The sequence below is a fragment of the Orycteropus afer genome, unplaced genomic scaffold (assembly GCF_000298275.1).
Source record: "Orycteropus afer afer isolate SDZICR_OR568_19922 unplaced genomic scaffold, OryAfe1.0 scaffold00623, whole genome shotgun sequence".
Classification (NCBI taxonomy): domain Eukaryota; kingdom Metazoa; phylum Chordata; class Mammalia; order Tubulidentata; family Orycteropodidae; genus Orycteropus; species Orycteropus afer.
In genome coordinates, this window is record NW_006922210.1 from 144956 (window position 1) to 158329 (window position 13374).

Below are 13374 nucleotides of genomic sequence, written 5' to 3' on the forward strand. Positions count from 1 at the left end.
CCCTCCCATGGCAGACCAGCCCTCCTTAGATTAATTGGAGCACAAGCGTCTTTATAGTCCTTTCCCTACAGTCCTATCACAGCCCGACTTTTATTTTGATACTCAAATAGTTTTATTACTTTAACAGAAAATATCTTTCTAAAATTTTCTATGGTTTTCTGTTCATGTGTTTGTGATTATTATTTTTTACAAGATATCCTGAGAGATTGGTTTCAGTTCAAGGTTTGAAGAGTATCTCAGAGTGAAAGTCTCAGGGAGTCTTCCACTCTCAACCAGTCCAGTAAATCTTTATTATTGTTGTTGTTTGGTTTGAATTTTTATGAGTTTGAAGTTCTCTTCCACATTTTCTTCCTATTCTATCAGGGTCTGTCTATTGTGGCCCTGATTCCAGTGGTTGGTGGTGGTAACTGGGCACCATCCAGGTTCTTCTGGCCTCAGGATAGATGAGGCTTTGGTCCTCTAGAGTAGTTTGTTTTTCTTTGAGTCTTTGGTTTCCTTCTTTCTCTTTTCCTCTGGATGAGTAGAGACCAATAGATGTATCTTAGATGGCCACGCAGAAGCTTGTAAGACCCTAGACACTACTTCATTACTTTGTTTTAACTCTTGATTGCCTTCCCAGGATATGTATTTAAGTAGCTTTTTTTTTTTTTTTCCCTCAGGAAGGGTACATTGATGGCATACTCAGAGCCCTTGCAAATCTGAAATGTCCTCCCTTGCCCAGTCACATCAATGGCAATTTTCTTGAGTATAGAATTCTTGTGTAGTCATCTTTAAAATCTAAAACCCTTGTGTTCAGACTTTCCTTTTGAGGAGGCAACACAGAGATGTGTGTTCTCCTTACACAGGTGCAGAGGCTGAACCCTGGAGAGGTTAGCTGACTAGGTCAAGATCACTCACTCTCATGAAGCCCAGCCCTTGGCCATGGACGACCACTACAGACACTTGGCTTTGCCAGTTCTTAGCTGTGGCCTTAGAAAGTGATTCTACCTCTCTCATCCTCAGTTTCTCTATACTGAAAATGTGGGTAATATTTGCACTTGCTAGGATAGGGTGGGGAGCTCTGGTAGCATAGTGGCTAAGATACTTGCCTGCTAACCAGACAGCTGGTGGTTCAAACCCACCAGCCACTCCTCGGAAGGAAGGTTGGGCAATCCTACTTCCGTAGTGATACTGCCTCGGAAACCCAAGGAGGGGTCGCTATGAGTCGGGGCCGACTCGACGGCACATAACAACAACAACAGGATAGGGTGGTAGTTAAGGTTATGTGTCAACTTGGCTGGGCCTGATTTTGAGTGGCTGGGCAGCTGGATGTAGTTATTCCCCATGATGAGACTGGTAATCGACTCCATGGTGGAATCTGCTGTGAGCCGCTGAGTAGCTGCCTTAGGATGTGGTCTGCTTTGAGAAGAAGCATTAAGAAAGGTCTTGAACTTCTCAGCACATGTGGATCCTGCATTTAGCCAAGTCTTCATCTCAGTGGCCTGCCATGTTGTCTGCTGATCGTGAGACTGTTTCTGAACTTGAATTAGTGGTCTGCCATGTTGATTGATATCTTTGAACTGTGCCATTTTCCTTGTCAACCTTGGGTTTGTCAGCTCAGCAGCCAGCAGCTGCCTGAGTTAAGCAAAGCCTCCAGGTCCAGTGGGCCAGGAGCAAGAGGTAGAGCTGAAGCCCAAGGTTGAGGGGCCTTCACCCATCCCCTAGAGCTGGCACTTTGAACTTGAACTTCTAGCCTCCAAAACTGTAAGAGAATAAATCCCTGTTAGTTAAAGCCATCCACTTGTGGTATTTTCTATTACAGCAGCACGAGAGAACCAAAATAGATAGCATGTGAGGCTTACTGAGTGCTTTTAGTACAGGAACTTATCAGTGGTACAGGATGGACTTAGTTTTGCTCTGTGATGTCCAAGGACAGCTCATCCTAAAAAGAAGACTTGTGATGGTTGATGGGGACATATCTTCTTACCATTCTCTGCCACAGCCCTTCATCCTGAGGTCTTCTTATACCATATTACACCTTCACCAATTGCCTTTGCGTTTACTTGACTCATGGTGACTCCATGAGAGTCAGAGCAGAACTGTGCTCCACAGAGTTTGCAATGGTTGGTTTTTTGGAAGTAGATGGCCAGGCCTTTCTTCCTAGCCCGTCTTTGTCTGGAAGCTGCAGTGAAGCCTGTTTAGCATCACAGCAGCCTGCAAGCCTCCACGGAGGTGGGTGGTGCCTGTAAATGCATTACATTGGCTGAGAATCGAATGTGGGTCTCCAAGTTCAATATATGGGATATGTGGGTATCCCATATGGAGGGAGGGAATGCTACCACTGAACCACCACTGCCTGTCCCAGAATCTTTAACTTCCCCCAACCAGACCTGCTAGAAAAGTCACGTGCGATTCGCCAAGCCAGAGATGAGCGGACATTCCACATCTTTTACTACATGATCGCTGGTGCCAAGGAGAAGATGAAAAGTAAGTGGGTGGCAGTGATGAGTGGAGGCTTCAGCCATCCCTTTCATCATGATTAGGGGTTAAGAGAGTAGTATGAAAACAGATTCTGCAGGAAGAAGAACTGTGTCTTTGGGTGAGGATGTTCCACTCCTCATCATCTTCTGGTGAGTGAGCATGGCTTTGGTTTAGACATTCTCATTTGCTAATCACCTACTATGTTACTGGCATGTAGAAGAGGCATCAAGTCCAATTAGACACAGTCTGTGCCTTCCTGGGAGGAAGACAAGTGCCATATTTGCTAATTTATAAACCTTCGAAGTATGTAAGGTATATTACAATTTTGTAAGAAATTGAAGGGGGCAAACAAAGTCATTTTCATTATATATGTTTTGAAAATGATCTTTAAGTGGATTTGTATAGGACAGGGGTCAGTAAACGTTTTGTGTAGAGGGCAAGGGAGTACATATTTTCACTGTTGTGAGCCAACAATCCTACCACAAGTAACTCTGTCTTTCTAACACAAAAGCAACCATGGCCAATTCTATAAGTGGAGCCCAATGAAGGAGTGGAGCTGTGTTCCAGTAGAGCTGTATTTACAAAAATAAGTGGTGGGCCATATTTTGTCAATCCCTGTTGTAGCTGAAGCAGTGTTTTCTCATTTGAATACAATATAGTGCAACCAGATTCCAGTGGAAATTCAAAGTTCTTGATATGCAATAGTAATCTATTCACTCTTAAAAGAATATAAAAATCATAAGAAGGAATATGTCAGTGGATACATGTCAGTGGATACATACCCCAATGACCCCAGCACTTTTAGTTGCATACCTTATCCTTGCCCAATGTCCAGGAGAGTAAGGTAAAGGCCAGAGACAAAGAACCAAACTGGAACCCAAGTTGTCAAATAACCAAACTGTTGACTTGGTGCCAAACAGAGGGAGAAGGGATATATACGTTTATCCCTTGGCAACCCCATAGTGGGATCATTCTAGTAATAAGTTTAGATCTAAAATTTTATAAGAATAATCCTAATTTTGATTCCCATCAATTCTGTGGCCCGGGGTAAGCATTGATGTTCCAAGCCAAACCAAACTCACTGCCGTTGAATAGATTCTCACTCATAGCAACCCCCTTTGTGTTTCTGAGGCAGTAAATCTTTATGGAAGTAGATTGCCCAGTCTTCTTTCCACTGAGTGGTTGGTGGATTTGAACCACCAACCTTCTGGTTAGCAGTCAAATGCTTAGGCACTATGCCACCAGAGCTCCTCACAATTTATGTTAGGTAAAAAAAAATTAACAAAAGGATGCGCTAAAAACTCGCACCTCTGTTGTGATGAGGTTATTTCAGGGCTCTGCCACTAAAGGAAGAAATCCTCCATTTATTCTCCTTGCTGCTTGGTTTTGTGAAGGGTATGAATTAGAGGGGAAGGGATATTGAATGGATGTTACACATTGGCAAACGTGATCAATCAAGACACTATGGGGTGGCCAAGGGAGAAACGTTTATATCCTTTCTCCCTCTGTTTTGGCACCAAAGTCAACAGTTGGGTTGTTTGGCAACTTGTTTCCATGTTGGTTCTTTGTCTCTGGCCTTTACCTTATTCTCCCGGACACTGGGCAAGTATAAGGTATGCAACTAAAAGTGCTGGGGCCATTGGGGTTACGGATGATAGGTCTGGGAAGAGAAGCTTTTGGAAAGAATTGAGTATTTCTGTGTTTATCCATACGGAGGTCTGGTGGTGCTGTGGTTGAAGCATCGTGTGGCTAACCGAAAGGTCAGCGCTTTGAACCCACTGGCTGCTCCACAGAAGAGAAATGAGGCAGTCTGCCTCTGTAAAGATTTATGGCCTTGGAAACCCTATGAGGGTTGCTATGAGCTGGAATTGACTTGATGGCAGTGAGTTTTATAGTCATCCTCACGTGGGATAATGAAGTCTTGGCAAAGATCCAAATCCTTGTGATTTTTAATTTTTTTTTTTAATCAGGCCCTTGAGGTACTCCAAGGGTTTGAGTTAATTGATGTCTTGGGCCAATTTAACCTCCAATTTAAGTGACTTGACCCAAAAAAGACCTTTGTTTAAAAAGAAAAGCAAATCCACTGTAATTAAGATTGGTCTGGGAGATGTTTGATATGTTGGAGGATGTGACAGCAAGTAGTACAAGAAAAAAATCTTTTTTTTGGGAAAAGAGGATTAAACAACAACAAAGGGACTCTCATCCAGAATGTGACTCTACAGAAAACAATATTTAATAGATGTAAAAATATAAATGAGGGGTTGGCAAATATTTTTCTGTAAAGGGCTAGATGGTAAATCTTTTAGGCCTTGTGGACCATATGGTTTCTGTCACAGCTACTCAACTCTTGTTGTGGCAAGAAAGCAGCCAGTGATAATAGGAAGAGAAATGGAAGTGGCTGAGTTCCAATAAAACTTTATTTACAAAAACAACGAGCGGGCCAGATTTAGCTCTGGTGGTGTAGTGCCTAAGGCATTTCACTGCTAACCAGAAGGTTGGTGGCATTTCAAACCCACCAGCCACTCCATGGAAGGAAGATGGGGCAATCTATTTCTGTAAAGATTTTCCACCTTGGAAACCCAATGGGGATCGTTATAAGTTGGAACCAACTTGATGGCAGTGAGTTTGGTTTTTGCTTTTTTTTAATATAAACCCTGTCTATTGAGTCAACTAGAGGTAATTGGAGTGGGCAGGTAGTATGAGACAAATAAATCTTCCACTCTCGCAGGAAGTCAGTAGATACTATCTAAATGTGGCATATCCAGAAATAACAAGATAAGTCTTTTGATAGAGAGATGGTGGTAACTACCAGAAGAAACAGCTAAAACTGATAAAAAGCAGTTGTTACAGAGTAGGGTAAGACTTGGAAGAAAAGAGGGACAGAGGAGTGGTGTTTTTCATTATAAAACTTTTGGTAGTATAAGTTCCCAACATACCATGGGGTTCGGTTCCAAAGACTGTCATAAGTCAGTTCTGACATGAGTCAAATATCTCAGTTTTTTTTTTTAATTTTCATTATTATTGCCTTTTATTACCAATATTTTTAAAAGTCCAATCTTTATTTGTCTTTGGGGAATTGGAAATACTACATATAAACTTACAGATGTGATGACATCAGCAAATTACACACTGCAACATTATATACAGTACACATGACTAATGATAAAACCAAACTAAACTCACTGTAGTCGAGTCAGATCTGACTCAACCCTCCTTGGGTTTCTGAGGTGGTATCACTACAGAGGTAGATTGCCCAATCTTCCTTCCTGGGGTTGACTGGTGGGTTTAAACCTCTAGCATTCTGGTTAGCAGTCAAATGCCTTAGGCAACAGACGGTTATAAGTGTGATTCATCGTAACTTGAATATGTTGTAATTCAGGAACAACCTGTAATTGATTTTTAAAAATCATGTGTGTGTATGATTTTGACGAAAATTTAGTAAATGGATAAATAAAGATGAAGGTAATTCTTCAGACAGCTTTGATCCTGAAGGCAGAGTGCCTTTGGGCAGTCAAGATAAAGGCTCCCCTTCCTGCAGGTAGATGGCACCCTGTGCGAGGCTTGGGGCTTAACAAGCAGAGCCAAGGCGGAATTTGGGCTGCCAGGAGCCCTGGAGCAGCGCTCAGCCCCCACCATTGTGTAGCAGGCTGGGTGCAGCCGGCCATCCACACCATGATGGTGGAGGAGGGCTTCAAATTGTCTGAGCCTTTGTGGGAAAGAGAAAGGCATCAGGATGGCCCACACTCTTCACCAGCCCCCTGACTTATGTTAGCAGTGGAAGTACGTCCCCTGACCACTGTCCCATCTTCCCCTCCTTCTAGACGACTTGCTTTTGGAGGGCTTCAGCAACTACACCTTCCTCTCCAATGGCTATGTGCCCATCCCAGCTGCCCAGGATGACGACATGTTCCAGGAAACCTTGGAGGCTATGGCCATCATGGGCTTCAGTGAAGAGGAGCAATTGTGTAAGTCTTCACACCTTGGGTCTGGGGGTAGCAAGGAGACCTGGATTTCTGCCCACTGGAATCTGAGGGACTTGTCTCTGGTCAGGACAGATCTCTGTCCTCTGAATTCCCTGGCTCCTCAAAAAGAATATTTCTCTTGGTGGTGTTTTAGAAAAGTGACTGTATAAGCCAGGGTTCTTATTACCAAATATTACCAGAGTTATAATTACCAAATTGGCTTAAGCAAATGACTCACTCATAGAACTGAAAAGTTCAGGGATTCTAGTTTCAGGCACAGCGGGTTCTAGGGGCTCAGAAGATATCTCCAGACTGGTTTCTCTCCCTCTGTCTCTCAGCAACCTTGTCTCTAGGTAGACTATGATTTCCTGGCAGCAAAATAGCTGTGGTGGCTTCAGCCCTTACATCCTTGTGCTGAAGTCCAGCAGAAAAGAGCAGAGTGGACTCCCTGATTGAGTCTCTTAATGGAGTTTCATTGTTTCTGATTCGTCAGCCTAGGTTGGTGTACACATTCCTGAGATACTCATCGTAGGCAGGGGAGTGAAAGATGGAATAGCTTGTTCCATTCTTGGAGCTGGAATGGGCTCATTAGGAACATGTGGGCAGAGGCATTTCCCACAAAACAGGATGGTGGAGAGGAAGTGATTGATGCAGCAAGTTTGTGTGGGGTCTTTCTAGCAAGGCAGCTGTGATGATAGGTATTCATTGATATCAGCAATCAATGACCAAGAAAGACATTTGGTCCTGAGGACAGGATGGCTCAGAAATGTGTTCACAGTCTCAACACTGCTTCAAAAAAATGTTTCCTATAAATAGGTATCACTATTATGACCCCTTTATAATAAATAAATTTACGTAAGAAAATTGTCTTGGAGGATATATGCCAAAATATTAATAAGTCACTAGTGGAATACCAATTTTCTTTTAAAATCTTTTCAGTTTTCCAAACATGTAATTTTAAAACTGTTTAAGCAACTATCTAAAGGGATAAAGAATAGAGCTTCAAAATAAGTATTATATGAACAAAAAAAGAAAGAAAAAGAAGCATGTTTCCTTCTGAGTGATGTGCCCTGTGGCTAAGGTTAATTCCTTTTGGCAGCACTGGGACAAGATTGTGGAACATTTCCTTCCTTCCCATGCCCAGGACTCTTTGGGGCACAGAACAGCACTAAGTTGCCGAGATGCAGTGCAGGGGAGGGGCAGCGCCTCCCAAGATAACTCAGCGCTCAACAGAGGAAGGCTCTGTGGGTCAGCGGACAAATGGATGGCATTTGTGGGCTCTGGCCAGGGTCCTGCATCACAATCCAGTTTTACCAAATCACACAGGCTCCCAAGGATGATTCATTATTTTGGGGACAGAAATTGGCTTAAGCAAATTATTCACTCATAGAACTGAGAAGTTCAGGGATTCAGGGTCAGTTTTGCTTCAAAATAAAAAAAAAAAAGAAGAAGAAGACTAAGTACTTGATCTGGGCCATTTGTTATTTGTTGTTAGCTTCCAACAAGTTGGCCCCTAACTCACTGACAGGCAGCTGATGGCTGTGCACGAGGTGCTAGGCTGGAAACCGAACCCGAGTCTCTTGCGTCGAGAACAAGCATTCTGCCACTGAACTACCACTGAGTGCTAGGCCAAGTGTTTGCTAAATCTGTTTATTATTATTGTTTTTTTAATGTGCAGGATGATCAGTGCCATTTTATTTCAGTAGTATAAAACTGGAACCAACTAAAATGATGATCAATAGAGGGTTTATTAAATTATTGTCTTATGAAAGAAAACTATGAAGCTATTAAAATTATGTTTTAGAAAAACATGGAAAATGCTCAGAACATATTTAAAATGAAGACATCAGATGGCAAAGCAGTATTTTAAGTACCTTATATGCATTATTTAATGTTACAACAACCTGATGTGGTTGCTGTTGTTATTGCCAGTTTGTACATGAGGAGGCTGAGGCACAGAGAAGTGAAGGACACTTGCCAAAAGACACACAGCAATTTGCTGTTGGAGCTGAGACTGGCTCTCGGGTCTCGTGGACTCCTGACCCCCGTGCTGGGATTTACTGTACTCTCTTTTGGTTTGTGGGCAAGTGGTTTTTGTCCTTTCAGCTTTTTTAAAAATCTGTGTTAATGATGCAGTGGGGATTCTGTGATAGAATTCTCGCCTTCCATGTGGGGGACCCAGGTTCGATTCCTGGCCAGTGTACCTCCTGAGTGGCCACCACCCAGCTGTCAGTGGAGACTTGTGTGCTGCTGTGATGATGAGTAGTTTTCAGCAGAGCTACTAGGTTAAGACGGGTGAGGAAGAAAGGCCCGGAGATCTACTGCTGAGAATCAATCAGTGGAAACCCTGTGGACCACAACTGTCTGATCCCAGCCCGTTGTGGGGATGGTGCAGGACTGGGCAGCGTTTCATTCTTTTGTGTCTGGGCCACCATGAGTCCAAGGTCAACTCAATGGCAGCCAACGTCAACAAAGCAAAAACTTGTCAGGGCTCAGATATGGAAATGGAGACTAGAACGAGCTCAATATATTCTAAAATATAGACACACTGCTGGTTGATAACAACATGCAGGCCACTGTGAGACATCATTCTCTTCTCCAACCCTACCCAGGCCTGATGCTTTTCAGAGAGCAGCAGTTTGGTACTTAGTAGGTCTTCAGTTCCTCTCTGGTGTTTGCTGATCTTCCTTCTAACCACTGAGAGCAGGAAGAAGCCAGGGCCAGCACCATGGACGGTCCCCAGTATCCTGCTAGAATTTGATAATACTGTTTGTTTTTCTTGTATTTATTTTTATAGTTGCCATCTATTTAAGGCAAGTGAAACTGATTTTTCATGTAAGAGAGAAAAAGAGTTTCCTATTAAAACAAATTTATAGAAAGAGTAGTGAGTACATTCAAAGAAAAAAATTTACATAAATAACAGAACAGATGGTACGCAGAGTGAACAAACATTAAGATGATGTGTGCCAATGACTGATGACCACAGGATGTGGACTTAGACTGGTATGTTTCCCAACCCTGGTTATAAATCCAGGGCCCACCCAAACCCTCCATGGAAAGCCTGGAGGAGAAGGGATAAATCAGGATTTAAGCCCTGGAGCTCCAGGGACCCTAAGTGACCAGAAGAGGCCGAATTTTCTCTGCTGCATTGGATTCTATTTGTACGTGTGAAGCAACTGCCCAGCCATCAGATTCCAAGAGAGCAATAGCCAGAAGGGAACTCACAGGCTATCAAGCCAGCCCTGTTTCTTGGAGCTCTGAGAGGCTGAGTCATAGCTGTGTTATAATAGCAGCTAATGTTTAATGAAGGAGTCCTGGTGGCCTAAGGTTGAGCACTCAGGTGCTAACTGAAAGGTTGGAGGTCTGAACCCACCAGCTGCTCCACAGGAAAAATACATGGCAGTCAGCTTCCATAAAGATTGTTGTCATTGTTATGTGCCATGGAGTCGGACCCGACTTATAGTGACCCCTCGTTGGGTTTCCAAGGCAATATCACTACGGAAGTAGATTGCCCCATCTTCCTTTCAAGCAGTGGCTTGTGGGTTTGAATCGCCAGTGTTCTGGTTAGCAGTCAAGTGCCTTAGCCACTATGCTACCAGAGCTCCAAAAGATTACAGCCTTAGAAACCCTGGGGGGCAGTTCTACTCTGTTCTACAGGGTCACAATGAGTCAGTAATGGTTTTTTTTTTAATGTTTATTGAGCACCAGCTATGTGCCAGCTACACGGTCAGGCATTTTTCAGGCACTTTGTCATTTAGTACTCACACCATGACCCTGTGAGGTAGATGTTTTCACGGGCTTTGAGTCAGTGACCCCATGTGTATGAGTAGAATTGACCTCCATACCATTTTCAATTCCTAATTTTTTGGAGTAGGTCACCATGCCTTTATTCTGCGGTGTCTCTGGGTGAACTTGAATCTGCTTGCTTAATGTGCTTGGGTGCTAATGGAAAGACTGGATGCTTAATTCTACTCAGAGGTGCCTCTGAAGAAAAGCCTGGTGATCTACTTCCCTGTGCTCAGCTATTGAAAACCCCCTAGAGCACCTCTACTCTGACCCACATGGAGCTGCCATGAATTGGAGTCCACTTGACAGCAACTAGTTCAGATGATAAAATGGAGGCCCAGAGAGGCTACTACTGTACTTGAGGTCACACAGCGGCTAAAAGCAGGTCTGGGATTTGAACCCAGGTAGTCTGGTTCCAGCACCCATGCATTCAACCATCAAGTTCCCTCTGCACGGATTCCTCACTGCCATTCAACTCTCCCATCTGAAGACCCTTCTGAAGAAGAGGCGCCTAATATCAACCACCTAACATCAAGCACTTGGCATATGGCCAAGGGCACATTTTTAATGAACCCTCCTAGGGATTCTCTAGATCCATTTCCCAGGCTTCACTCATTCACAACTGTGCCACTTCCGGGCTGCATCTGTCTTATTGTCGGCTTAGTATTTTTATGTGCAAGGGAGACTTCCAGAGCCTTGTCCACTCTAGCTTTGATCCAAACACCCAGTTCTGCCAAATCACCAATCTTATCCTCTGGCTTTACGGTTTCTAGAATAAATAACTATTGTAATTAAAAAAAAAAAATTCCATATACCACCTGAAATTGTCCACCTGCATACTGGGTGGTACATGAGCCATACTTTGGGAAACTCTGGTTCATATTTCTCAGCAGTACAGTGTCTACTACTCTTTAGTATCTACTGTCCCAGGCCTCTTTATGCCAGGTCCTCATAGCCCCCACCAGCCTGCTTTGTTCATTTAGATGGGTACTTATCAACTTGAGTGAGTTTTTCCCCCAAGGGACATGTGATGACATCTGGAGATATTTTTGGTTGCTACAACTGAAGGGGGGATGCTACCAGCATCTAGTGGGTAGATGCCACAGGTATTGCTAAACAACAGTTACCTGACCAGGGACCCTAAGTTATGAGGAGAACTGCTGTGCAGGGCTTTGTCACCCCAGTTTCACCTGAGCAACCAGAGGAGGCTGAGATCTCTAGCCTTTGTTCCTGGAACGTGGTGATTTCTTCTTGGAATCCAGAACTCCAGGTGATTAACCTGAGTTAAGCTAAAGCCAAGTGTTTGCATTAATTCATCATCTGTCCATTATCCATCAATTCATCCTTCCATCCATCATCCATCCATCTACCATCCATCCATCATCCATTCTTCATCCATCCATCTGTCGTCCATCCATCTGTTATCCATCCCTTTTTCCCTCCCCATGTGTATCTGGAATAGGGGTCCCTGGGAATGCAAAATGATTAGGGCAGGTCTTTTGACTGTCCAGAAACTCATGGTCTGGTGGGGATTTCAGACACACAAATTATTTTAATAGTAACATGGGCTGAGTATGGAGTCAGAAGAGTTCCAAGGGTTCTGGGAACAGAGGATTGTTGCCTGGAGATACCTGGACAAAGGATGGAAAAAAAATTTCCCCTTCTTTATCCTAAGATGGACATTTTGCACACCCAGCCAGGGCATATTAATAAGCACAGAGTTTTGGGGTTTTGTTTTAAAAAGCAAGAAACCTTTCATTGACATACACTTTACCTTTAGAGAAGTGTGTCTTGTAAGTATACTACTCTATGAATTTTCACAAACTAAATATACCTGTGTAACTAGCATTCACTTTAAGTACAAGGACACCACCAGCCCCCTAGAGCTCCCTTGTGCCCTTCCAAGCACTTCCCCCAATCAAAGATGACTACTTTGCCAACTTCTAACAGCATAGGTCAATTTTGCCTTTTCTTGGACTCTCTATAAATGGATTTATACACTATGTTCTTGTTTGCATAGCTTTCATGTTTATGAGGTACAACAATTTTATTGTTTGTAGCTGTAGATAATTCCTTCCCATTCCTGTGTAGCAGGGGTTAACAAACTTTTTCTATAAAGGGCCAAAAAGTAAGTACTTTAGCTTTTGTGGGTCATACAATCTCTGTTGCAGCTGTTCAGTTCTGTTGATGTAGCACTCAAACAACCATTAAAATATGTAAATGAATGAGTGTGACTGTTCCAATAAAGTTTTATTTACAAAAGCAAGTGGGAGGCTGAATTTGGTTCATTGGCTGTAGTTTGCTAGTTTCTGCTATATAGTGCTCCATTGTAGCACAAAGTTTTTAAACATTATCTGAAAATACCCAGCTTTCCTCTGACCGTTTTTTTCTCTGATAGCAGGGAGTTGGGGTGGTTTTGTTTTCTGCTAGGCTCAGGAGTTCAGGGATGAGTCTCTTCAGGGGAAAGACATGGGATGGCTGTAGGTCTCCAATGACTGTTAAGACTCCAGATCTTCAGATGCATTGGTATTGATGCCTGGGTCTTGTCTGCTCTTCTCTCCCCATTTCAGCCATATTGAGGGTGGTGTCATCTGTCCTGCAGCTTGGAAATATTGTCTTCAAGAAGGAAAGAAACACAGACCAGGCATCTATGCCAGATAACACAGGTACTGGCTACCTTTTCCCAATAACTGACTTTGGGGTTGGGAGCGAGTGTCACTATCCAGTTTTAACCATTTTTCTGGATGAGGGTATCCCCATAAGAGCTGGACTGAGTTATAATCACTGACTTCTCTCTTTCTTTCAAATATGTTCTTGTAGAAGACCCTAGAGTGGGATGTTCTTTTTTTTTTTTTAATGTTTTACTGTGTTTTTGAAGAAGGTTTACACAGCGGTTTCAGTCCCCATTCAACAAATTCTATGCAAGTTGTTCATTGACATTGTTTAAGTTCTTCACAGTGTGTGGACATTGTCATTATTTCCATGCTGGTTGTTTTGTTTCCATTCATTTAGTTTCCCTGCCCTCTTATGTTCTCATCTTTGCTTTAAAGTTATTGTTGCCCTTTTAGTCTCATATAGGTAATTTTTTAAAGGAGCACAGTACTTACAGGTCATATTCTTATTTTTTGAGCCAATTTGTTATTTAGCCACAAGGTGACCTCAGGGG

General features: G+C 43.0%; 1 protein-coding gene across 1 annotated transcript in view; it reads left to right on the plus strand.

The window, feature by feature from the left end:
• Positions 1-13374, plus strand: part of MYH11 (myosin heavy chain 11) — a 145277-nt gene that overhangs the window by 62202 nt on the left and 69701 nt on the right. Inside the window, 3 exon segments of the mRNA XM_007956470.2 lie at positions 2368-2466; positions 6282-6425; positions 12779-12874. Of these exon segments, the coding sequence (XP_007954661.1) occupies positions 2368-2466; positions 6282-6425; positions 12779-12874 (339 nt within the window).